This window comes from Silurus aristotelis (assembly GCF_946808225.1).
Source record: "Silurus aristotelis genome assembly, chromosome: 2".
In the NCBI taxonomy this organism is placed as follows: Eukaryota; Metazoa; Chordata; class Actinopteri; order Siluriformes; family Siluridae; genus Silurus; species Silurus aristotelis.
The window spans coordinates 11,736,859-11,761,263 of NC_139575.1; the positions used below are offsets into that span (position 1 = coordinate 11,736,859).

The following is a 24,405-nucleotide window of genomic DNA, read 5'->3' on the forward strand; positions in this document are numbered from 1 at the left end:
CAAATACACCTAATGGGAGAATGTTGAGAATAAAATAAAAAAATAAAAACATAATATTGGACATGAATAGAATACAGACTGTGAGTGAACAATATAAGATATAATGATATATACAGAATATATAGACATATTTGCATGGAAGGGGTTTCAGGGGTCTGAGATCAGATAGAAAATCTTTGTTCTTTTGGTTATTTGATAATTTGCAAATAAACACTTTAGAAAAACATTTAAAACAAACATGATACTGAACCTGATTTGTATAAAAGGTCAGATTTAATACTTGTCTGATACTGAAGCTTGTGTTCAGATGACACCAGATGGATTTTATCCAAAATTAATCTTAAGGTTCTGAACTAATTCGTAGAGTCAATTCAAGCTCAAGTGTGCACTGTTATTTAAAGCCAAAATTCATTAAACTGTTTATGTATTAAATAGAAAACCTCACTGTAGAGGTATCTGACATACAACACTATTAAGGACAGGCAGATTGAATTATAGGTTACTAACAGAGCTTCTTCTGTCTTTTCTTTCTTATTCTGTATAACCAAAAGAGGACTAAAATGAATAAAAATTGTGTTCCTACCTGATGTCAAATTATTGCGCAATAAAAGAAAGCACTTCAAGTCATAAAAATCTTGTTGGCTTTTTTATTTCCTTTGAACACCATTCCCCATTGTGTTTTATTCCTAGTGTTTCTAAAACACTCATTTCTGACAAATGGTTGAATAACATTGTAAAGGATTTTAAGCTCTGCGCTAATGTGACGTTAAAAAAAAAGCTCTAAAGGAAAAATGAACTGTGTGCTATGTGGACACAGATACTGAGTGCCTCATGATCTTCTAATGCACACACAACATGACAAACACACTAAACACACAGCGCTCAGCACAAAGAGGCATGCTGCAGATCACATCACCATCTGCACCATCACAATTTATCACTATGGCAGCCTTTCCTATGGGAACAGGTGTGTGAGGCTTTGCATGCATGTGTGTATGTGTGTGTACACTTTTATGCACTTCGATTACCTTTTCACCACCAGAGTAAGAGTCTTGTGGGAGCCCTTGACTAAGCAGATGGCCTCCTGTCTGTAGCCGCTCAGGGGAACCTCGTTGATGTTTACGAGCTCGTCTCCTACCTGGAGCCTCACGTCTGCCGCCTTGCTGCCTTCTTCAACCTGAAACGCATTGACATTACTCTATAACAATCTCCCCTTAAGCTCAGCAAACAAACATATAATACACTGTGATATCTAGAAACAATGAGAGGGTTTAAATGCTACACGTGGGTCTGAATGACCCCCCCCCAGAACAGGACATGTTGTACACATGCCAGGAATGTAAATCCTATGCCTTTTAAGAATTACTGCCACTCTCCATATAATAACATCTACAATTGAGAACACATGTATTAAGGAATAGTTAAACAGGGACACTATTCCAGGTCAAGGCTTGGACTGGATAATTCCACACATACAGGTCTCTCAATAAACACACGGGATAAATAAATGCAGATTAAACATAAGAAATGAAAGAAGCTGAATCTCATCTTTTATTTTATTTTATGATTTAAAAGCTGGGCTAAATGTTTTCGTGCTACCATTGAGACATATTTAATGATTTCTCAGTGGCAAATGTTTTGTTGAAACATGCAATACAAATAAAATATTTCTTTTAATAAAAAATGAAAATATTTTTATTAAACAAATCTGTTATCAGTAATAGTTCTTTATCTTTTTTTTATGCACATCATATGCTCATCCCTTTTTTGCCATTTTTATTTTTGTAACATATGCACACAAGTTATCACAAAGTTGAATTAAATAAACTAATGCCAGTGCAAGAAATGTGCCTTCGTGTGTGTGTGTGTGTGTGTGTGTGTGTGTGTGTGTGTGTTTTTTTTTTACTTGTCTGGTTTATCATTTAGACATCTGCAAAAGTTTACAAAAAACAGAAACCAGATAAAGTACTGTGCATTGAAATGGATCTAAGCTGTGTAAATACAATAGTCAATTTATTTTTAATTAATAAAAAAAAAAGAAAAAAAAAAAAAAAACAAGAGTGTGAGTGCACATTTTGATTCCTGTTGTGCCCAAAGATTGGCACGCTTTTTAATTTACCATTTCACCCTGAACATCCTGTCCCTTTCTCTCTGTCCCTCTGTGAGAAATAAACCCACAAAGTCCTACAGAGAAGTAAGCGCTCCAAATAACAAAACATTCTTATCCGGAGTGCTCATGCTAAAATGTGTTCTAGATTATATTCTGTCTGAAATGAGAGAAGCTCCCTTTAAAGCTCCGAGCGATGGCTCTGTCGTAAGTTATTGTTATAAGAGTTGTGGTCTGAATGACTAAACTGGAATGGCATGTTCTGCTTACTAAATGAGCACAGCGGGGGTCAGGCTCCAGCAGCGCCAGTTAGTGCAGGTTAATCATATGCCTTTTACTTCTTCCCTCATAAAAGGTGGATTTGGACAAGTCTGTGGGGAAGGTAAAGGCTTTTGGTGGGAGTGAATTCCTGAAATGATGTGTAATATGCGAAAATGGGTGCTTGTGTGCTATCTGAGGTCAAGGCATGGTGCTGTATTGTTAGACTAAACATTAACCCTTCGGCACACCGACTCCGGCGCCCGTGCAGATGCTGGGCTTCGTAATGGAACGAGGCCCTGAGCTTCTCGAGTAGCTCGATTGTTCACTTGGGATTTGTTTGCAGACATCATTGAACAGTTTTAGAGATTAGGAAAGTAGGCTACATTCCTTTGGTTGAACATCACAAGGTAGTCTAACGTCAGCATACTGAAGGTGCTGCAAAATTTGCCAAACTAATGAGGTCATTTTAATGCACACAGGCTTCATTCTTTTTGAAATGTATTACGAGAAAAAAATGGAATTTGGCCCCTCACCCCACCCCACCCAGAACAGGATTAGAAAATACCTTTCAACACAGAACATCAGTTTATATACATGACTAAATTCTCGCAAGCTTTACTACGCTTCTGTGGATAAAGCTACAACTGCCAGCGTATTTTCCTGCATTCTATGCCCAGCATTATCTGTACCCTCATCTGTCTAATTAAAGCTTTGCTGTTTTCCAATTAAAAACCCAACATGCTTAGAAATAGAACTGTAAATACAATTCAACAAAACTGCTAAAAGCCTGAAAATCTTCCAAATAATTGGTAGAATTAGCATCTCTGTGTGTGTGTGTGTGTGTGTGTGTGTGTGTGTGTGTGTGTGTGTATATATATATATATATATATATATATATATATATATACTACTACTTTAAAGTCCAAACATTTCTTATGTGAATGAATGTTTTTGTTGTACTCAGAAACTCATTCATTTAAATGTTTTTTTTTTTTTTTTTTTTTTTTTTACTGAACTAATCATCTAAGAGACTAAAGAATTATTTTTCAAAGTTACAAAACTTAAACCAATAAGCTATCTGGCTTGGAAGCTCTTCAGGGAGATTCCTGAACATCATAACATCCTAAACCTTCCAGCTCCGAAAAAAAGAAGTGCGTTTATAAAGAAAGGACAAGGTTTTACTTCTGGCCAGTGTACAATGCATGCTCCGTTGTGTTTATTGTTTTAGAATGTGCAGGATTCTGTAAACCAGTGTTCGTTTAGAGAACATAAAACAAGGAAAACGCTCAGAAATGCCTGAACAAGCAAAGTCTTAAAATAACCTCAAAAGCTAATCTGAAGCAGACACTGCAGTGGATGAACCCCCTGGAATATTGTACCACACTGAGACGATAAATGACTAGAACAATAGAAAAACACCAGTGTTAGCTAAGCACAGCCAGCGCACTGGAGTTAGCACTCGACAGCACAATGCACAGCTGAGTGTGTGGAAGTGAGACACGTTGTACAACCTTACACACCATAGAATTCTTTCTGTTTCGTTCATTACATATTATATATGGAATCCTCTATTAACACTGTACTATCGCTAAATTTGACAGTAACCACCTATTTTTTTCTTAGATAATCTTAGTTAATCTTACCATAAAAAAGAAAATTATTCACTAAAATAATAATAATAATGTAATCAAAATGTTTTTGCAGCAATTTAGTCAGCACTTCCCTTGAACCCTTAACAGGGATTAAGTGAACATTTATCAAATAATCTGTAATTAAATGAGAATATAAGATTTGTTATCCTGTACATTGATATATGAGTGGGGACTATAGGTGACTATATCCTGTACTGAAAAGAGGTTTTACTTGATCCATAGAAAATACTAAAACACTTGTGTGCTAAAAAAAATAAAACAGAATTTGATCCATGGTACTGGGCAGAAAAATTACAACTATTTACAAGCTAACAGATTTTAATATCATTACTATTCACTACCCAAAACTGAAGCACTTGCTTCATGACAACTGTTTAAAGTTTGAAAATAGTCATCTCCTACTGTTTTTACTCGTTTTTAGTCACTTTTCATTGTTAACCTAACTGCCTGAAATTGTGGCAAATGTAGCAAAAATAATGTTTTACAAATATGACCATGTAATAGTTAGAAACACATGGGGGGGAAAAAAATAAAAAGAAATAAAAGAAATGTTATTTTATATATATATATATATATATATAACTGAGAAAGAAGATCAGGGAAGGAAAGGCATGCTACAAGAGGAAGATGGAGGATCAGCTGCAGCAGAACAATGTCAGCGGTGTGTGGAAGGGGCTCAAAACCATCACTGGTCATAAGGAGCCCAGCTCTCAGGCTGTGGGTGACCAGAAGTGGGTGAATGATCTTAATCTATTCTTTAACAGATTCGATCAGCTACCCTCCCCTGCCCCCATCCAGTCCCCCCTGCTGCAATCCCCCCTCTCTGCTTCCACAGCAAGCAGCTCCAGCCCCACCTCTCTCTGCACTGCTATCAGCTCACAGACAATACACAACACACCTAACTTTCCCCCCCTGCCGATTCCCTCCAGTCAACAATCTATCCAATACACACTGCCCCTTACAGAAGCCCAGGTGAGAATGGAGCTCAGGATGATCAAAGCGATGAAGGCTGCAGGCCCAGACGGCATCAGCTCCAGGCTACTTAAGACCTGTGCAGACCAGCTGTGCGGCATATTGCTGTACATGTTTGACCTGAGCCTGAAGCTGGGAAAGGGGCCACAGATATGGAAAACATCCTGCGTGGTGCCTGTTCCAAAGACGCCGCGCCCAAAAGACTTTGGAGACTATCGACCAGTAGCGCTGACCTCGCATCTGATGAAAACATTGGAGAGGCTGGTGCTCACTCATCTCCGACCTCTGGTGAGCCCATCAATGGATCCACTTCAGTTTGCCTACCAACCTGGCATTGGAGTGGAAGACGCAGTCATCTTCCTCCTAAATCGGGCTATTTCACACCTGGAAATGGCTGGGAGCACTGTGAGAGTCATGTTTTTTGACTTCTCTAGTGCTTTTAACACCATCCAACCTGCGCTCCTGAGGGATAAGATGGTGTACATAAGAGTGGACCATTATCTGTCTGCCTGGATACTGGACTACCTCACAGACCGACCACAGTATGTGAGGACTCGTGCCTGTGAGTCTGACATGATTGTCTGCAAAACTGGAGCCCCGCAGGGAACGGTTCTAGCCCCGTTTCTCTTCACCATCTACACTGCAGACTTCATGTTCAGCTCAGCAACCTGTCACCTACAGAAGTTCTCTGATGACTCTGCCATCGTTGGTCTGATCACGAATAATGATGATGACAGAGTACAGAGGACTTATACAGAACTTTGTGGACTGGTGCCAACGGAGCTGCCTCCAGATAAATGCGGGGAAAACGAAAGAACTGGTGGTGGATTTCCGTAGGCACAAACAAACTATCACCAGTGAACATTCAGGGAAGGGACATTGTGAGAGTGGACTCTTACAAATACCTGGGTGTTCACCTAAACAACAAACTGGACTGGACAAACAACACTGAGGCAATCTACAAGAAAGGGCAGAGCAGACTCTTTCTGCTGAGGAGACTAAGGTCTTTTGGAGTGCACGGAGAGCTACCGAAGACCTTTTTTGACTCTGTGGTGGCCTCAGCCATATTCTATGGAGTGGTCTGCTGGGGCAGCAGCATATCTACTGCAGACAGGAAGAGACTGGACAAGCTGATCAGGAAGGCCAGCTCAGTCCTGGGGATTCCCCTGGACACTGTACAGGAGGTGGGAGAAAGGAGGATGGTAGCAAAACTATCATCATTGCTGCAGAACGCCTCTCACCCCCTGTATGTAACCGTTACATCGCTGAGCAGCTCTTTTAGTGACAGACTGATACATCCTAAGTGTATGGAGGAGCGTTACAGAAGGTCTTTTCTCCCTGCTGCTATTAGACTTTACAACCAAAGCTGTTCCCAGTAAAACCAGTCACCAAAATACAACACTGTTATTACTTTTTAAGCTGTGCAATAACATTATCTGTGTGCAATATTACATGAATCATGTACAATATTATGTGCAATATTACCCGCAATTACATGCAATACCACCTTGAAATATTACTTGAAACGCGTACTTTTTTTTCTCCCCCTATTTGCATTTATACATTGTAACTGTGTATATACTGTTATTGTAGTATATGTATATTTTTCTTTTCATACATTTGCATTTATTTTTATTTCTTTGTTATTATTATAATACTGTTATTATTATTATTATTTGTTTTTATTTCTCTGTTTTTATTTTTTTGTCTTGCTGCTGTAACATAGAAATTTCCCCACTGTGGGACGAATAAAGGTTTATCTTATCTTATCTTACATATACACAGTGAGGAAAATAAGTATTTGAACACCCTGCTATTTTGCAAGTTCTCCCAGAAATCATGGAGGGGTCTGAATTTGTCATCGTAGGTGCATGTCCACTGTGAGAGACATAATCTAAAAAAAAAATCCAGAAATCACAATATATGATTTTTAAACTATTTATTCGTATGATACAGCTGCAAATAAGTATTTGAACACCTGTCTATCAGCTAGAATTCTGACCCTCAAAGACCTGTAAGTCTGCCTTTAAAATGTCCACCTCCACTACATTTATTATCCTAAATTAGATGCACCTGTTTGAGGTCGTTAGCTGCATAAAGACACCTGTCCACCCCATACAATCAGTAAGAATCCAACTACTAACATGGCCAAGACCAAAGAGCTGTCCAAAGACACTAGAGACAAAATTGTACACCTCCACAAGGCTGGAAAGGGCTACGGGAAATTGCCAAGCAGCTTGGTGAAAAAAGGTCCACTGTTGGAGCAATCGTTAGAAAATGGAAGAAGCTAAACATGACTGTCAATCTCCCTCGGAGTGGGGCTCCATGCAAGATCTCACCTCGTGGGGTCTCAATGATCCTAAGGAAGGTGAGAAATCAGCCCAGAACTACACTGGAGGAGCTGGTCAATGACCTGAAAAGAGCTGGGACCACCGTTTCCAAGGTTACTGTTGGTAATACACTAAGACGTCATGGTTTGAAATCATGCATGGCACGGAAGGTTCCCCTGCTTAAACCAGCACATGTCCAGGCACGTCTTAAGTTTGCCAATGACCATTTGGATGATCCAGAGGAGTCATGGGAGAAAGTCATGTGGTCAGATGAGACCAAAATAGAACTTTTGGGTCATAATTCCACTAAATGTGTTTGGAGGAAGAAGAATGATGAGTACCATCCCAAGAACACCATCCCTACTGTAAAGCATGGGGGTGGTAGCATCATGGTTTGGGGGTGTTTTTCTGCACATGGGACAGGGCGACTGCACTGTATTAAGGAGAGGATGACCGGGGCCATGTATTGCGAGATTTTGGGGAACAACCTCCTTCCCTCAGTTAGAGCATTGAAGATGGGTCGAGGCTGGGTCTTCCAACATGACAATGACCCGAAGCACACAGCCAGGATAACCAAGGAGTGGCTCTGTAAGAAGCATATCAAGGTTCTGGCATGGCCTAGCCAGTCTCCAGACCTAAACCCAATAGAGAATCTTTGGAGGGAGCTCAAACTCCGTGTTTCTCAGCGACAGGCCAGAAACCTGACTGATCTAGAGAAGATCTGTGTGGAGGAGTGGGCCAAAATCCCTCCTGCAGTGTGTGCAAACCTGGTAAAAAACTACAGGAAACGTTTGACCTCTAATTGCAAACAAAGGCTACTGTACCAAATATTAACATTGACTTTCTCAGGTGTTCAAATACTTATTTGCAGCTGTATCATACAAATAAATAGTTAAAAAAATCATACATTGTGATTTCTGGATTTTTTTTTTTTAGATTATGTCTCTCACAGTGGACATGCACCTACGATGACAATTTCAGACCCCTCCATGATTTCTAAGTGGGAGAACTTGCAAAATAGCAGGGTGTTTAAATACTTATTTTCCTCACTGTGTATGTGTGTGTGTGTGTGTATATATATATATATATATATATATATATATATATATATATATATATATATATATATATATATATATATATATATATAAAAAATTTAACAGTTTTGCATTGCATTACAATTGCGTTGTCTTGTCATGAGGCCAACTGTGGTGTGCAATGCTATGAGTTTCTCTACTTGCACAATTTCTCTATTGTAACATGCTTTAATATTTCCATATGACATTTAAATCCAAATAAAGTAATGTAGCATGCCTGTTTCACAAGCAAATTTCGAAGGCACGAGCAAACCCACGCTGCTGGTTCCCCGTTTTCGGCGGAGGGTTGCATCAGTCCCTTAGTTGATGACGTATCACTCGGTCGCTCTCATTGTTCAGTGCAGCAAAAACTTACCTTTGTTTAGTTTTATATTTTTATTTCACTAGAAATCTTGAAAAATGTCTTCCAAGTAAATCAGTGATGGTGCTGTGGAAACGAAAGTACATAGAATTACCATGGAAACCGAGGAGGTTACAAGCGTGGTGTGCGTCTCACACTCGCAATCAACCACTATCACATGGGTCAGTGTTAAATTATGTTTACATTACGGTAATATTATAATATATTATTATAATAATATAATAAATACGGTGTATTTGTTTGTTAAAAAAGGCTACAAATACTTTTTAAGTGCAAAAATGAGCGATCGAATGAGGTCTCGAAACGGATTAAATCACTTTTACATTCATTCTTATGGGGAACGTACGAGCAAATGGACCTAGGAGCAATTTTTAAAAACGAATTATGCTTGTACAACGAGGTTTTACTGTAATTAATAATTCCAATGAATGATCAGTTCAACACTATTACAAATTGTAGTATAATGTTGGAGAAAGAAATAGAATTGTAAATGATTGTTGCTCTCATTTCTTTCACCACTTTAATAAACATAAGATGTGAATGGCAGCTAATAAATGAATTTCATTTAAGTTTTATTTTTACTAATACCATATTAATCTGAATAATCTAATCAAAGTGGGTGGAGACTTTTAACCCAAGTGGCATTTATAACTTAATTACTTGATTGTAATCTAAATATTGTAATAAGGCACAGCTACAGACAGGAGGGATGTTTAACTGCAGTAAAAGGGGGAAAAAAGAACCACACAAAAAAACACTTGCTTACACTACATTATAATGCCAGTTTTCTATTATTCTTATTTCAACTCTTGCCAATACAAAAACATTGACAACAGGAAGTCTAAAAAAATATATATGCTAAAACATTGGCAGAGTTTAAGTAGATGATGCGAGCAGTGTAGAAATTAGAGTTATATAAACACAAGGGAAGTACCCTTATCCATTTTTCATAATATCATGGCTCTAAATATTAAGTAAAACCTGATACTGATTAGAGACTGACATTTTGCTAGTAACTGAGCCCCTCTATTGTCCAGTCTTATAAAACGTCCCAGATATGATGGTATTGTGCTTTAGGTAAAACTGTGCTCTGTTCATAAGCATGATTTGTGTTGGCTCATTTACCAACATTGTTGGACTGGATGAAGAAAATTTTAAATGTCTTAAAATAGATGTCAGAATCTTAAACTAGTGCCAGTCCTATACTCAGTTTCAGACTTATACCAACTTAAGGTAAACTACTTTACAAATCTAAGAACATCACAACTCACTACAGGTACAAGCCAGGGACGCATATATCCTCTACCTCGCTGAATGTGCATTTTGGGGCTCACTGCAGTGAAGGGAAAGAATGTGGATCTGTGGAATGTGTGTGTGTGTGTGTGTTATGCTGACTGTTGTCCTGTGTGTGCAATGCTGAGTTGACAGCTTCTCTCTCTGTCCCGCAGGTCTCCCACACACTGCTCACAATTTCCCCCACAGCTTCAAATACACTCACACACCATAATGCTTTTGTCTTGTGCTTGAAAACTAGCACAATACCACACCGGGTCTTGTTTCCTTGACATAAATTCTTTAGAACTGTTAAAGATAATGCCAAGCATTAACCCCATGTGTTCAGGTCAAGAGCAGTACCTTCAATAATAGTGCATATGAGATGCCTGAGGCTAAATCTAGAACAATAAGTCTGAAACAATGTAACAAGCAGCAGTCAAATAAACAATTTGACCATATAAGAACTCCAACACGGATGGCGCTTGGTGCCATATCTTGTGGGAATCATTAATACCCGTTCGACTATGGAAATGAAGGCCTGAGAATCTAATACGGAAATAGTGTCACTGCCTGAGGGAGAAGGCAAAACAATGACAACTGAATACATAGACACCTTTTATCTTTTTTCTTTTTTTTTTTTTACTTTTGATAGCACACAAGACAACGGCCCACATGCTTTACATATTTTACTGATACCATACAAGTGATGTCTTTCAGCACTTTAAAAACACTAACACTATCTCAAAACTGTTGTATTTTTTTTGTCCAAACATCATTTTCTCCCAGGTCTTAGCAGTCAGGTGGAGACTAAACACTAGATTTGTGTGTTCCTTCCAGCACTTTTGATGTGTGGGTGGGTGATATGACATCACATCACTAGAACATTTGTACAATACATGACACTATATGGACAAAAGTATGGGGATTTTTTCAGCCACATGTGATTCTTCCTCAAACTGTTACCACAAAATTGGAGGCACAAATTCAATGACAATTATATTGTGGTTGAGTGAGCAATACATTTACGGCATTTGGCAGATGCCCTTATCAAGAGCGACTTACAATAATCTCATTGATACAACTGAAGGTTAAGGGCCCCAAAGCACCACAGGAGCAGCTTAATGCAGCTGGGATTTGAACGCAAGACCTTTCAATCGGACGTCCACTGCGTATCCACTGAGCTCCCACTGCCACAGCACAAATCTCCACAACCACACTTTAAAATCTAGTGAAACATCTTCCCAGAAGAGCAGAGGCTATTCTAACAGCAAATGGGGACTAAATGTAAAATGGGATGTACAAAATGCACATAGGAATCTTATGGAACACAGGAATCTTATGGTCCGGAGTCCACAAACTTTTGTCTATATAGTGTATGTAATATGATGACAGTAATGCTCATTTATACACTAATGTTCAGAAAAGCTGATTAACAGTGAAAATAAATTAATAAGGAACAACAGTGTAATCTTTGCCATCAGAGTTGGTAACTTATTAAAATACGGAAATCTCAATATTTTCGATTTATAAACATTTTATATTATTACACATAGGCTAGCATTTTGAACCGTAACATGTACTTGATGGGTTTGATTATTTCATATTTTTAATTACAACAGACTCTACGGTTCACACAAAAAGGTGCGAAAGACTAAAAACCTTCACCGCGTGAGAAGTCCTTGACCAGAAATGCCTTGTTAATGATAGAGGCCATAGTACAATACCAGAATAGTTTGAGCCTACAGAAAGACTACAGTAACTCAGTAACCACCCTTTACAACCCTAGAGCACAAGCATCCTGGGACTAAAAGCCTAAAAACTTGAAGCAGATGAGCTACAACAGCAGACACCGAACACACAACTGGTTCTACTCTTGTCAGGCAAGAACAGGAATCTGAAGATACACTAGGCACAGGCTGGCCAAAGCAGGATAGTGGTGAATTAAACAAATGTTGACAATTTCAGCTGTGGCATGCAGAAAGTAGGTTTAAGGTCATTAGGTGAAAATGCAAGAATTCATAAACAGAACCTGCTTCATGTTAACAGTTCAGGACCACCTTTGAGATGTGCTAGAAACTTGAGATGGACAAATGTGTAGAGGACAAATCTGCAACAATTCTGTGATGCAATTATGTCAACGTGGACCAGACTCCAGACTGAAAGAAATGTTTCCAACACCTTGTGGCAAACATGAGAGCGAGGGTTTGTCCTACTGTATCGTTAATGTGCATCAATAATAATAATAATAATCTTAAAATATCAAGGATATGTTCATAATGCACATTTGAAATGCCAAAAATCAGATATTTTTGCTAAATGCACAACATATCTTTTTTAATCTTTAAACACACAAAAAAAGATCTAACATAGGTTTAATACGATAGACTTATCTTAGTGCCACACAGAGACATTGTAGTCAAATATGCAGGTTTTCAATGATGGCGTTAAACTAAGGTGTATGATCTGATCCATTTTTCTTCAAATAAATATCTTTGCATTGAGCATAAAGACAGATGGGGTCTCAAAGTGTCTATCCAGCATGTAAACAGTGTACAACAGGATTACTTGGGATCATTGAAAAGAGGGATTTAAAATAAACACAATGAAGACCTCAGGCAAAACCAAAGGTATGAAAAGAATGCTGGGAATTTTAATTAGTTCCAGTTTTCTCCCCTTTTTTTTTTTACTTCGAAATACTTTCCATTTAAAAATAAAGCCAGCAAATTCTGGTACATTTATTTCCGTTAATTAGTAAATCTGTGAATAACTAAATCGAGTTAATAAGCAAAGCCTCTCAGTGAATGCTAAGGCTTTTTCACAGTAATCGAGCAATGAATGGATAGGTGTTTGCAAAGTAAAGAACTAGGACACAGAGAAATGTGAGCTTGTCACTAATACAGTTAATCCATCTTTTTAATACTAACAGGTATGAATGAGAACAACTTTCACATTGTTACTGGCTTAAAACAGAATACAGACTTTCCAAAATAAAGTGAGCCTGGATGCCTTAAAGCGTGCATGTCCTAAAAAACCTGAAGGGTTCTTCAGAGGTTATGAAGATCTCAGTCGAGTTCTTGGGGGGAATAAAGTGCAGCACAGCATGTACAACAGCCTTCATTTAAAAATCCAATGGCCAAACTCCAAGTGAAGGTTAGCCTATAAAAGTTGTCCGGGTCTTTTCTAATCCAAACTAAATTTATCCCAGATGCTAGATTGTGCCTTTCCAACAAGCTTCAGGCTGTCAGGTATAATTCAGTACGTTTGGAGAATGCTGCGAAGTTCGGACATTCCATGGATGCTCCTGGCACTGCCAGTTAACTTGAGAAGCCTTGCTGAGCCCTCAGAGAAATCAGGCAAAAAGTCAATGCATCCCCCCCAAAGGAAGACAAAGAAGCATATGTATATATTGGATTCATTTAATAATGGAGCATTCGCACTCACTTCTCTCCTCAGGTGATAAACGACTGATTAGCCAAACATTAAAGGAGCTTTTTGCAGTGAGATCACTGCACTCACACAGAGGTCTAGTTCACACAGCTATTTTACCAATAACAAGTCTGACGATTACAAAACTGCCAGTGTATCCTGCAAACATTACTTGGAAACATCCTATTCTGAAGAAACCCATGACGTATCTGAGTCCATTCTCTATAGTGCATATTTGTGGTGCAGATGTTGCGTAGCACAGTCCAAATACTTAGTGAACAAATTATATTCTCTGGAAAGTTTATAAGGTCTAACTCAGCACTAAACCTGCTAAATGCCTTGTTACTGGTCAGAAAGTGTTTATTTTCTATACCATCATGGCAGGATTATAAAATGATATAAATGCACTTCGTCTCATAAGCTATGTCTGCAATCAGAGCCTGCACAGGAAGTTATAAATGACGAATGCACCACATATATGGTATGAGTTTCTAAAAATGTATAATACAGTTGCACTTTTCTGTGAGGTGTTTATGTCTTTTGGAAAGAATCTGTGAAAAAGTGGCAGTCTTCAGGATAAAGGCCTTTGGGGTTTCAAAGAAGCAGCACATGCTGGATTTTGACCTTATTAAAGTTCAGAAGCCGAGAAAAGAGTGGTTGGGGAGAACTGTTTAAAAAGATATTATAATTCAAATGATGGCAGGACTTGTTTTGTTAACATGCCACAGCAGTACTCATAAACAGAAACAAGTTAAAAGTATGCAACGTTCTCCTTTAAATAATATGAAAACTATTGGGAGGTGATGTTATCAGAACTTCCCACTGGATGCTTTAAAACAACTGTCAATAATTGTCTAACAGTATGTCCTTTGTTTGTGCTTTCAATCTGCTAAATGTCACAACAGCCAACATTTATTTGTTGGTTTATTTAATACAGAGAAACTTTGTCTTTCTTTGTGTGGTTTCAGTCTAAAGATCTATAATATTTGCAGATATAATACTGGCAGGTACAATGTATTTTCTGTTGTTCTTTAAAGCTAAATAAATTAATTGCATTGAAAATAACACTTTCTAAGGTTGTACATTACTATCCAATCTTACTTTACTAGATTAGTTTCAGATCATCAGCATGTCAGTCCAAACTAGCCGATCCACATGCACAAATCTCATAGAAGCTGTTGTAAATATTGCTGCCTCTATCCGTCGTGAAACTAAAAACATTTTATAAATTAACGTTTTTAAAAAGTATATTAAAAAAACAAAGCTTTATTATTTTGTATATTCACAGTATCAGTTAATTATAAAGCTACAGTTGCCTAAAACTGTTGTAACCTGTCAAATTAATCTTTGCTAGGGAAGGAGAAAAAACTTAAATGTTTTTCCTGAAACAGTTTTGACTATTTTCCAAAGTACTTAGTGACTAGTAAAAATGTTTACACTCCTTGGGGGGGTGCCAAAATATTAATCGTTTAATTGTTTCAACAAAAAAATTTCTTAGAATGCTTGAAAGAATTAAATTAAATGTACTCTTGAGACCTCAGTTTGCCACCGTTTGCTCATCTACCTTTGGGGAAAAGCCAGTGAGTTAAACTTGGACATTACATGAAGGTAAAGGTATAAAAAAATAAATCATGATTCAGATTTGTCTGACAAAACTGACATGTCTGTGTGATTAACAATATTTTCTAGGATGTTTTATTTATTGATTTTTTGCCTTGAAGGATTGGTTATTATTTTGCTTATTTGCCACACCTGATGCAACCTGTCAAGGGCCTGATAAACTTATACATGAACAAGGAATAAAAGAACTGGGAGAAATCTACCCTGTTTAACTCTTGCTCATTTCTGGAACAATAATTTGTTGATAAGACAAGTAAAAGATTATTATTGTGCCATTTAAGGCTTGGATCCTTTTTTTTTTTGCCCAGGACTGTACTTGTGCAACCCCAAAAACAGAGCTGTACTGTGTGCACCATTGTGTTAAGAAACACCAATGAGCAGACAAATGTAAATGTGAGCTGTCCATGGACACACTGCAGATTATCAGTGTAACTATGACACTGGCCTTGTAAAATGCTACAGATAAGGTAGAAGACTGTATATGCACTGCCAAGAATCAATGGCACATTTGGGGAATAAAAAGTCTGGCATATAAATCTACCTGCTATATAAGTGCCAGCCTTTTTGTTCACAAAACATGTAATTGATTTTTGGGGATACACATTTGAGGCAACAAATGTATTATAATTTTAGGGCACTTCATTTAGCCTTGGTTTCTCTTCCAAACCAGTTTGGGAGGAAGATGCAACAATTAACCGTTTCATATATAATGCTAAAGACAAAGTTTTTTGTTTTTACACAGACCAGAAACATCTGAAGTAAACAGGCCAGAAACTTCTGAACTGTAATAAACGGTTCACACACACAGCTTGAGGTTAATAATCTGAATGATACTAGAGCCAGTGTGCGAGTACCATAAAAGGTATAATTGACAAATAACAACATGCAAGAGTATAATATTAACTGATCTCACCACCTGCTGAGGTGTGACCAGGTCTCCAGGAGGTATGGAAAAATGCCAATGTTCCCTGCTGAGTAAGTCTCTCAGGAGGTGAGCAACAGAATATCCATTCAACCTCACAAACTCAAAAGCATTGTCAAGCGGCGCCAAACCATTCAGAAAGTCTCCAAGTAAAGGATCCAGCCTAAACTTCTGATCTCCTTAGGAAGCTAAGCAATGGCAGGAATTCTACTTCTCTTGGTCACATGGCTTTCAAAATTACAGCGAGTTCACAAGAGAAGCCACGGTGAAACGGCTGCTGGAGAATGTGCACACTGCTTAAAACAGCTGGACTTTGGAAGACGTTTGAGCTAAAGCGTACACAGTCAAAGCATGTAGATCATTCCATGCTGAATATATAATAAACCCCGAAATCAACCAGCAAGGTCTTTCAGAGTTGATCATTAACCAGTCAAAACACAAGAGTTTCGACCTCTGTTCTAAATGAGTTGCCAAAGAATGTGTTTCAAGGCTGAAAATGCAATGTTTCCATTTCAGGCCATGTGCATAGATGAACACCCTGGGCCTCTTTTCCATATGCCATCTAGTCTACACTTCCCACTTTAACTGCCAATAGATCACATAAATGTGTTTCAGTCAGCTCTTCATACATTTCTGACAATTACTATGTTGTCAGAAATATTTCTACAACCTCTTCAAACCTTCTCAATCCTATGTTACAGCGATGAGCAAATCAGAAGCCCAGGCAGCAGAACAAGCAGATTAGTATACATACAGAATCTCACAAATGTGAGTGCACCCCTCACATTATCAGCAAATCTTAATAAAACAATACTACAAATGTTAAGCTTGGATATATTATAAAGTAGTCATTGTGCAGTCTTCTGAAAATAACATACAGCAACTATTGTGAAAATAACTGGCAACAGCAGTGAGTACAACGTAAGTGATAACAACTGTACGTCATGTAACCATGCCAAGCCACACATACTATTCATCATGTTCAGGTTTTTGTCATGCTTGACAGGACCATACAAATGTATGTATCTTGTATAGAGCTCACACTGACCACTGGATGTTCAACAAGGCATCTAATGGCAAAGAACTCTGAGGATTTAAAAATTAGAAATGTTGCTCTCCACAAAGGTGGCCTAGGCTATATGAAAATCGCTATTATCCTAAAACCGAGTTACAGTACAGTGGCCAGGGTCATACAGAGGTTTTCCAAGACGGTTTCCACTCGGAACAGGTCTCGCAAGGGTCCATCAAAGAAGTTGAGTCCTTGTGCTGTGCGCCAGGTGCAGAAGCTGCTTAAAAAAAACAGACGCATGAGTGCTGGCCGCATTGCTTTAAAAGTTGCAGAAGAGAAAGGTCTGGTCAGTGCTCAGACCGTACACCACACACCGCAAGTCGGTTTACACGGCTCTCAAGAAAGCCTGCAAACTGTTTGCTGAAGACAACCTTTACAAAAGCATGAATTATTGGAACATGGATTACATATATTGTGGTCTAATGAGACTACAATAAACTTGTTTGGCTCGGATGGTGTGTCCAGCATGTGTGGTGATGTCCTGGTGAGGAGAACCATGAAAATTGTGTCTAGCCTGCAGTCAAGCATGGTAGTGGTAGCATCAGGGTCTGGGGCTGCATGAGTGCTGCTGGTACTGGGTAGCTACGGTTCATTGAGGGGGGAAAAAATGCATTCCAACATGTACTGTGACATTCTGGAGGAGAAAATGATGCCCTCCCTTCAGAAACTGGGCCGAACAGAACAAGAAAACAACCCCAAACACACTAAGCTGACAACTGCCTTGCTGAAGGAGATGGAGTGGCCAAGTATGTCTTCAGACCTGAACCCTATCCAACACCTGTGTGGCATCCTTAAGTTACATATTGGGGTGTAATGGTACAAGTTATTATCCAAATCTTTTAGTACTGTGCTTTCGGTTCGGTACACATATATGGAATGCAATACTTTTTTCAGGAGTTTCTCAGGAATGTATAAAAATGGCAGACCGCTTCCCCACCTCACACTTTGAGTTTTTGTTATGTTTTATTTTTAAACTTGAAAACACAGCAATACCAGGGGTGTGTATATTATCTATATACATGTAAAAAGAAACTAGAGTTAGTGCGGTAGTCACTGTGCCCACTCACGCCGTACCGGAAATAAGATTTGTTTTACGCATGCATACGCTAAAGAATCAATAGGATAAATTAACTAATTACATTTTTTCATTTATTTAAATTTTTTTCTCATCAATTTATTTTTTGGTGGAAATGTAATTGATTTCTCAATGTAAACAATATAATTAAAAAAAAGTGTATTGCTTTACATTTCTTTTTTTATAAAATATTTTACTTATTACTTAACCAAGATGCATTTTATTTAAATTTGTTTTAAAATTTTAACTGTTCAAATGTTGTTTACTTTCTTTCGGCTTCTCCCATTAGGGGTCGCCACAGCGCATCATCCATATTCATGATCCACATGTTCAATTTGGCACGTTTTTACGTTGGATGCCCTTCCTAACGCAACCCTCCCCATTTATTCGGGCTTGGGACCGGCACTAAGAGTGCACTGGCTTGTGCAACCCTAATGGCTGGGATTGGTTCCCTGACCGGGGATCGAACCCAGCCCGCAGTGGTGAGAGCGCCGCATCCTAACCAATAGACCACCAGGGAACCTCAAATGTTGATGTTCACAAATATTAATAAACTGCATTAATACATTTTATTGTTTCCCATTTCTTCCCCCTAACTGTACCCAAATTGTACTGAGGCGTGACTTAAAAACCGAGGTACGTACCGAACCGTGAATTTTGTGTACCGTTTAAGGGGAGACAGACAGACAGACAGACAGTTCAGAGTTTTGTAACAGACAAGCAGGTTTAACAAGTGCTCTTGCAAACATGCGGGTATATAGAAACACAAAATTGTGACACTGTAATCCACAGCTCCCATGCATTTCTCCTGCTGATTACAACCAGTCCACTCACAGTTAAACACATGTAGAGAAAACTCAAATGCTACCCAGACATTAATAACATCTTGAAGTCCGATATGAGAACAGAACTTTAAATCAGACAGCCAAAACATGAGCCAAGGTTTTTCCTGTCTTTGTTGATGTCACAAACACAATAAGATACATTCATAACTTTTAATCAACTAAAAACAACACACACAGTTACACTTGTGGAATATATATCTTTTCAGTATGAGCAAAGCCTGAGACAAAATGCATTTGAAATTAAGCCCCAAGAAGTGTCTAAAATTATTAAACTTGTCAACGGCTTTTTCTAGTGTGCACACAGCCAAACGTGAACGTGTCATTTATCAGTCAGTAAAATGGTCAAACCCAGTATTGTTTAACCAATACCTTGTTATACACAGATAATTGAATATATTACTGCAAACTGCATCTGTTCCAACACTACAGCACTTATAAATCAGCTTGAAAAGGTGTTTCAATGACCGATATGTGCGTCAAGGCGTTTGCATGCAGGCATATAAGAGGGATAATATGGAAGAATCCACATAATACTATAATTATTGATATTTTTATGATGCACATGTTTGCATGATATGTTGCTCTGATTTTTCCCAATTAACCAGTAAAAATGCAGTGCCACATTAAAACATTTCAGCATTGAAAACCATTGAAAATTATCGAACTTTTATTTAGGTGAAACAAGGATGGCTTACTGATTTGTTAAGGAATGTCGCAGGAATATTGTTATTTAGGGCCTGAGACTCTGAATGGAAATTGTTTCCATTCAATTCTATTTGTATAGCGCTTTTAACAATGGACAATGTCCCAAAGAAGCTCTACTGAAATGAATAGATTGTGTATATAACTTTAGATTTATAAATTCTAATGAGCAAACCAGTGGCAACTGTGGCAAGAAAAAAAACTCCCTGAGATGGCATTAGAAAGAAACCTTGAGGATATTTACATACTGAGGAGGGCAAATGTTTACAGCAGCAGCCAAAAATTCACAATCTCCTGGATGTGTTCTTACCCTACAACAATCCATTCTTGTGCTTTGAATAACAAGTTTAATCTGAACCGATACCTGTAATGCCTCAGTACTTCAAATCGGCATACCATTCACACCCAGAAACATTCTACTTAAAATATATGTTCTGCATAAAAAAAACCATGCCTGAAATTTTTGCCTAAAACAGAAAAAAAATAAAAAATAAAAAACCACAGGAGACAAATTATTTGTAATAACAGGCTACAGCACAGGTTCGTGAGAAACAGGACATCTGAAAGGATGTGTGCCACTAAATATTTACATTTCAAGTTTATATATATTACACACTAATTTTAATAATTAATCAGACTTTTATGCAATAAATATTTGACTGGGTGACTGTGCTCACTTAACTGGATAAATGGAAAGACCAAAGTATTTAAAATGTAAAATATATTAAGGTAATGCTTGAGAACATGCCAGTGTTTGATCTCCTCATGAGGTAATTGTTAGATTTGAAACACAGCTCAGTTTTTAACCTTCAACCTTCAAGAAATTCATTCACAGAAAAACTCATTTAATCATTCTAGTAAACTCGGATTGGACACCTCGAACACCTCAGCACGTGCACAGAGTAGCCATTGTGAGCAGACAAGCTGGAGTTGGATTGACTCGCAGTTGCTGACGGGTAACGGGTTTTTGTGAGACACTTTGCACCACTGACACTAACCATGCCAATCTCCAGAGACTGAGGCTGCCAAATTACCCAGTAAACAACAGGTGATCACTTATCTTCTATACACATGCTCAGAAAATACGGGGGTTTTGTTTTCTTTTTCTAATTTTATAGTCGACAGTAATTTTAACTATTAGTATTTTATCTAATAGTAAAAGCAAAGCAAAAGCAATATAATTTCTGCTTTGGAGGAATTCATATTATTGCTTATGTTTTTCATCATTTTGGTCTTTTATTAAGTGAGGGCTTGTGCCATGTGGAGGTGGGTATGGTCATCCGGGAAGAGACAACTGCCATCAGGAGGAAATGTTTTACCAAATCATAATGGTAATTAATCAGGAAACGACTGCAATTCTAAAGACTGAAACAGATCCAGTACTGTAGCTTTACCCTGATACAAGCAGGCTGCAGAACAAGCGGCTAACAGAGTCTAAACTCACAGATAAAGTGTAAAGTATAATTTCTGTTTATCACAGACAGGCTGAAAGACAGGGGTATAAACTATACTGAATATATACTGTGGTTTATCAGTGTGAACAGGTGTAAAGGCAGTGAGATGAGTCATAATGTGTCATAATAAAGACACAAACAGTTAATACTGTACAAGAAATATGTGAGAGAGAGAGAGAGAGAGAGAGAGAGAGAGAGAGAGAGAGAGAGAGAGAGAGAGAAGTGATATGTATTAATGTGAAAAGTAATTTTTAAAAAAAGTAAGAAATAATATGCCAGAAAGAAAGTAAGACAATACTGTGAAGAAAGTAATATGCTATAAGAAATAAAGCTCAAAAAGTGAGATGAGTGATATACCACAAGAAAGAAAGAAAACTGAAGAAGTGAAATGAGAGAAATGGATGGATGGATGGATGGATGGATGGATGGATGGATGGATGGCCCAATACTGTGAAGAAAGTGAGATAAGTAATATGGCAATAGAAAGAAAGCTGAAGTGAGATGAGTGTTATGCCATAAGACAGACAGACAGAAAGAATTTAAATGATTGACATGCCATAAGATCAATATATCAGTATATCAGTATATCAATCGATAGATAGATAGATAGATAGATAGATAGATAGATAGATAGATAGATAGATAGATAGATAGATAGATAGATAGATAGATAGATAGATGAAAGTGAGAAGTAATATGGCATTAGAAAGAAAGGGTAAGATTAGAAAGACAGAACGAATATGAGTTTAAAGGCAATGTGGAGGGCTTGCTGTTGTACCTTGGTGATGATGAGAGGTTCTCGATGTTCCCGTCCTCCTCTCAGAGTGAAACCCCACGGAGCTCCTCCATACAGAGACACACACACTAATCTCCAGGCTTCACCACAGCGGCCGGCGGCGGCGGCAGCAGCGCGGTCATTAGTCGCTGTAGTCTGGTCCTGGTCAGAGAGCAGCCTGTGATCACGCACACTGAAGCCCTGCTGCAGCCCCACTGGACGATCCACAGCGTCCATTTCTTCCTCACTTACTCTCAGCTTCCGCGTGTCTCTAACACACAACCGACTTTATTTACTAAATTTATCTCCGAATAAAACACTGAACGTGCTTTAAGCGCGTTTATTCTGAGGGCAGCAGCACCCGCAGCACCTGCTGGAGCTCTGCAGAAAGGAGCCGCTTCCACACCGCCATGGTGACTGGATCAGTGGAAGAGGAGCATGCTGATGCTGAAGGCTTCTCACACAAGCGCTCTACGGTTTTCCCTTTCCTTTCTCTCTCTCTCTCTGTGTTTTACTCCTAATGAGGTTGTGCTTTAAAACCAGCCTACATCTCCAACATGGGTTTCAGCAACAAGTTTCATCAAAAACAATGTAAAGGAAAAAAAATCCTGAGTTTCGCCTTTCAGCCAACTTTCCTTCTTAACTTGGTTTCAGTCGCTAGCAAGGATGCGGCTAATCGGTTAGCTCGAAAACGGAGATTAAAATAAAGGAAATTGTAACCTGATAATTAATACATAAACCCAATTAGAGCAGCAGTATTTATAATTATAAATGTATAAATTTACAAAACGCTATAAAGAGTCGAGATTTAAATAAAATCGAATAAAATAAAACTACACCAAAGTATAAACCGGCAGCAGCAGGAGGTTCCCAAGCTAACCTCGGGCTACCTTACCTAATTTTTAATTAACTAAAAAGATTTATTTAAATACAGACATAAAAATCAATTTACACATTTATCCCTAAAAGCCTGTACATTAAACTCTTGACCGAAATGAAAATGGAATAATCGCCTCAGATGCAAACGCGCTCGGCGCTTAGCGTCCTAATGAAAGTCGGAGTACTTTGTTGCCAAGTCTCCTGCTGGATTACGGGAGACAAACCTGGGCTTAGTTCCAAATTCCTCTATACTTCCTATAGAGGGACACTAAGTAGGGTATGAAATAACGCATGGCAGTAGCCTATGTAGCACACTTTATGTCCGATAGGGGGCAATTTTAGTCCCATACCCTCGAGTGAGCAGCAGAGGCGCGGTTGTAAAGTCTACCTGTGGCTGTGATGCAGATTCTTAAAGAATCAGGTGAAATGTTTCCCCCTGCTGGTAGAAAAGAAAAGAAAAGAAAAGAAAAGAAAAGAAAAGAAAAGAAAAGAAAAGAAAAGAAAAGAAAAGAAAAGAAAAGAAAAGAAAAGAAAAGAAAAGAAAAGAAAAGAAAAGAAAAGAAAAGAAAAGAAAAGAAAAGAAAAGAAAAGAAAAGAAAAGAAAAGAAAAGAAAAGAAAAGAAAAGAAAAGAAAAGAAAAGAAAAGAATTGAATTGAATTGAATTGAATTGAATTGAATTGAATTGTGAAATCTTTTCACAACTCCACTGTCTCCTGTTTACATTTCATCCAACAGGCCAGTTTTGCAAAGCCGATTCAGATCAAGAGTTTCAGGTAATGTTAATTAAGCATCAGATTGTTGTGGGCTTACTATAAATTGCTCACTGGATTTTTATAACTCTGCAGGCTACTGTGCATTAAGTGCAACAATAACAAAATGGTTGAAATCACTTAGTTCACATTTTTTACCCATGCTGATGATTCATGTGCACAAATATTAAGCTGCTGGCCTTCAGATATATTATTGCAAAAATAATAGTCAATTGTTTTGAAGCTATAGTTAAATAAAGTAGAAATATACAAATGATTTGAATATAATATGGATTTATGAGATCATGCACCACACCCCAGAGACAACCTGTTCAATTGTGTGCCTCCAACTTTCTGGAAGCAGTTTGAGAAAAACCACAAAAGGCTGGAATGTCTTTTATATATATATATATATATATATATATATATATATATATATATATATATATATATATATATATATATATATATATATATATATATATAAACTTCTATTTCCATATAGTGTAGGTCAAACTGAGCCTCTAGAAAATAGATTTTCTAGATGAATCCATAATGTGTAATGCTTATATGTGTCAGAGTAAGAGTAAGTCTTTTTGCCATGTTAACCTTCATTACAAATCCAGTACCCTTTTCACAAATGTCACAAAGTTGGATTCACACAATTGAACATGTTGTGTCTGGATGTGGTGCATTTGCAAATCTCATAAATCTATTTTCTATTCACAATGAAAACAAAAACAAACATTTAAAATGTTCAAACTGAGAATATTAGCATTTTAAAGGGTAAAAAATGGCACAATTGTGTATTTGATAGCTGCAACAGGTCTCAA

At 37.9% G+C, this 24,405-nt stretch overlaps 1 protein-coding gene across 3 annotated transcripts in view; it reads right to left on the reverse strand.

Annotated features, from left to right (window-relative positions):
• Positions 1-23,062, reverse strand: part of shroom2a (shroom family member 2a) — a 49,022-nt gene extending 25,960 nt beyond the window's left edge. Inside the window, exons 1-3 of one of the 3 annotated variants that reach the window (XM_083565530.1) lie at positions 22,314-23,062; positions 21,947-22,214; positions 1,029-1,177 (exon numbers count right to left, since the gene is read on the reverse strand). In XM_083565530.1, coding sequence (XP_083421656.1) covers positions 1,029-1,177; positions 21,947-22,180 — 383 coding nt within the window. In that variant the 5' untranslated portion in view covers positions 22,181-22,214; positions 22,314-23,062. Of the gene's footprint in view, positions 1-1,028; positions 1,178-16,014; positions 16,365-21,946; positions 22,215-22,313 lie in introns of those variants that run through there. The other 2 variants (XM_083565532.1, XM_083565533.1) reach the window with 2 other exon arrangements.
• Positions 23,063-24,405: the final 1,343 nt, after the last annotated feature.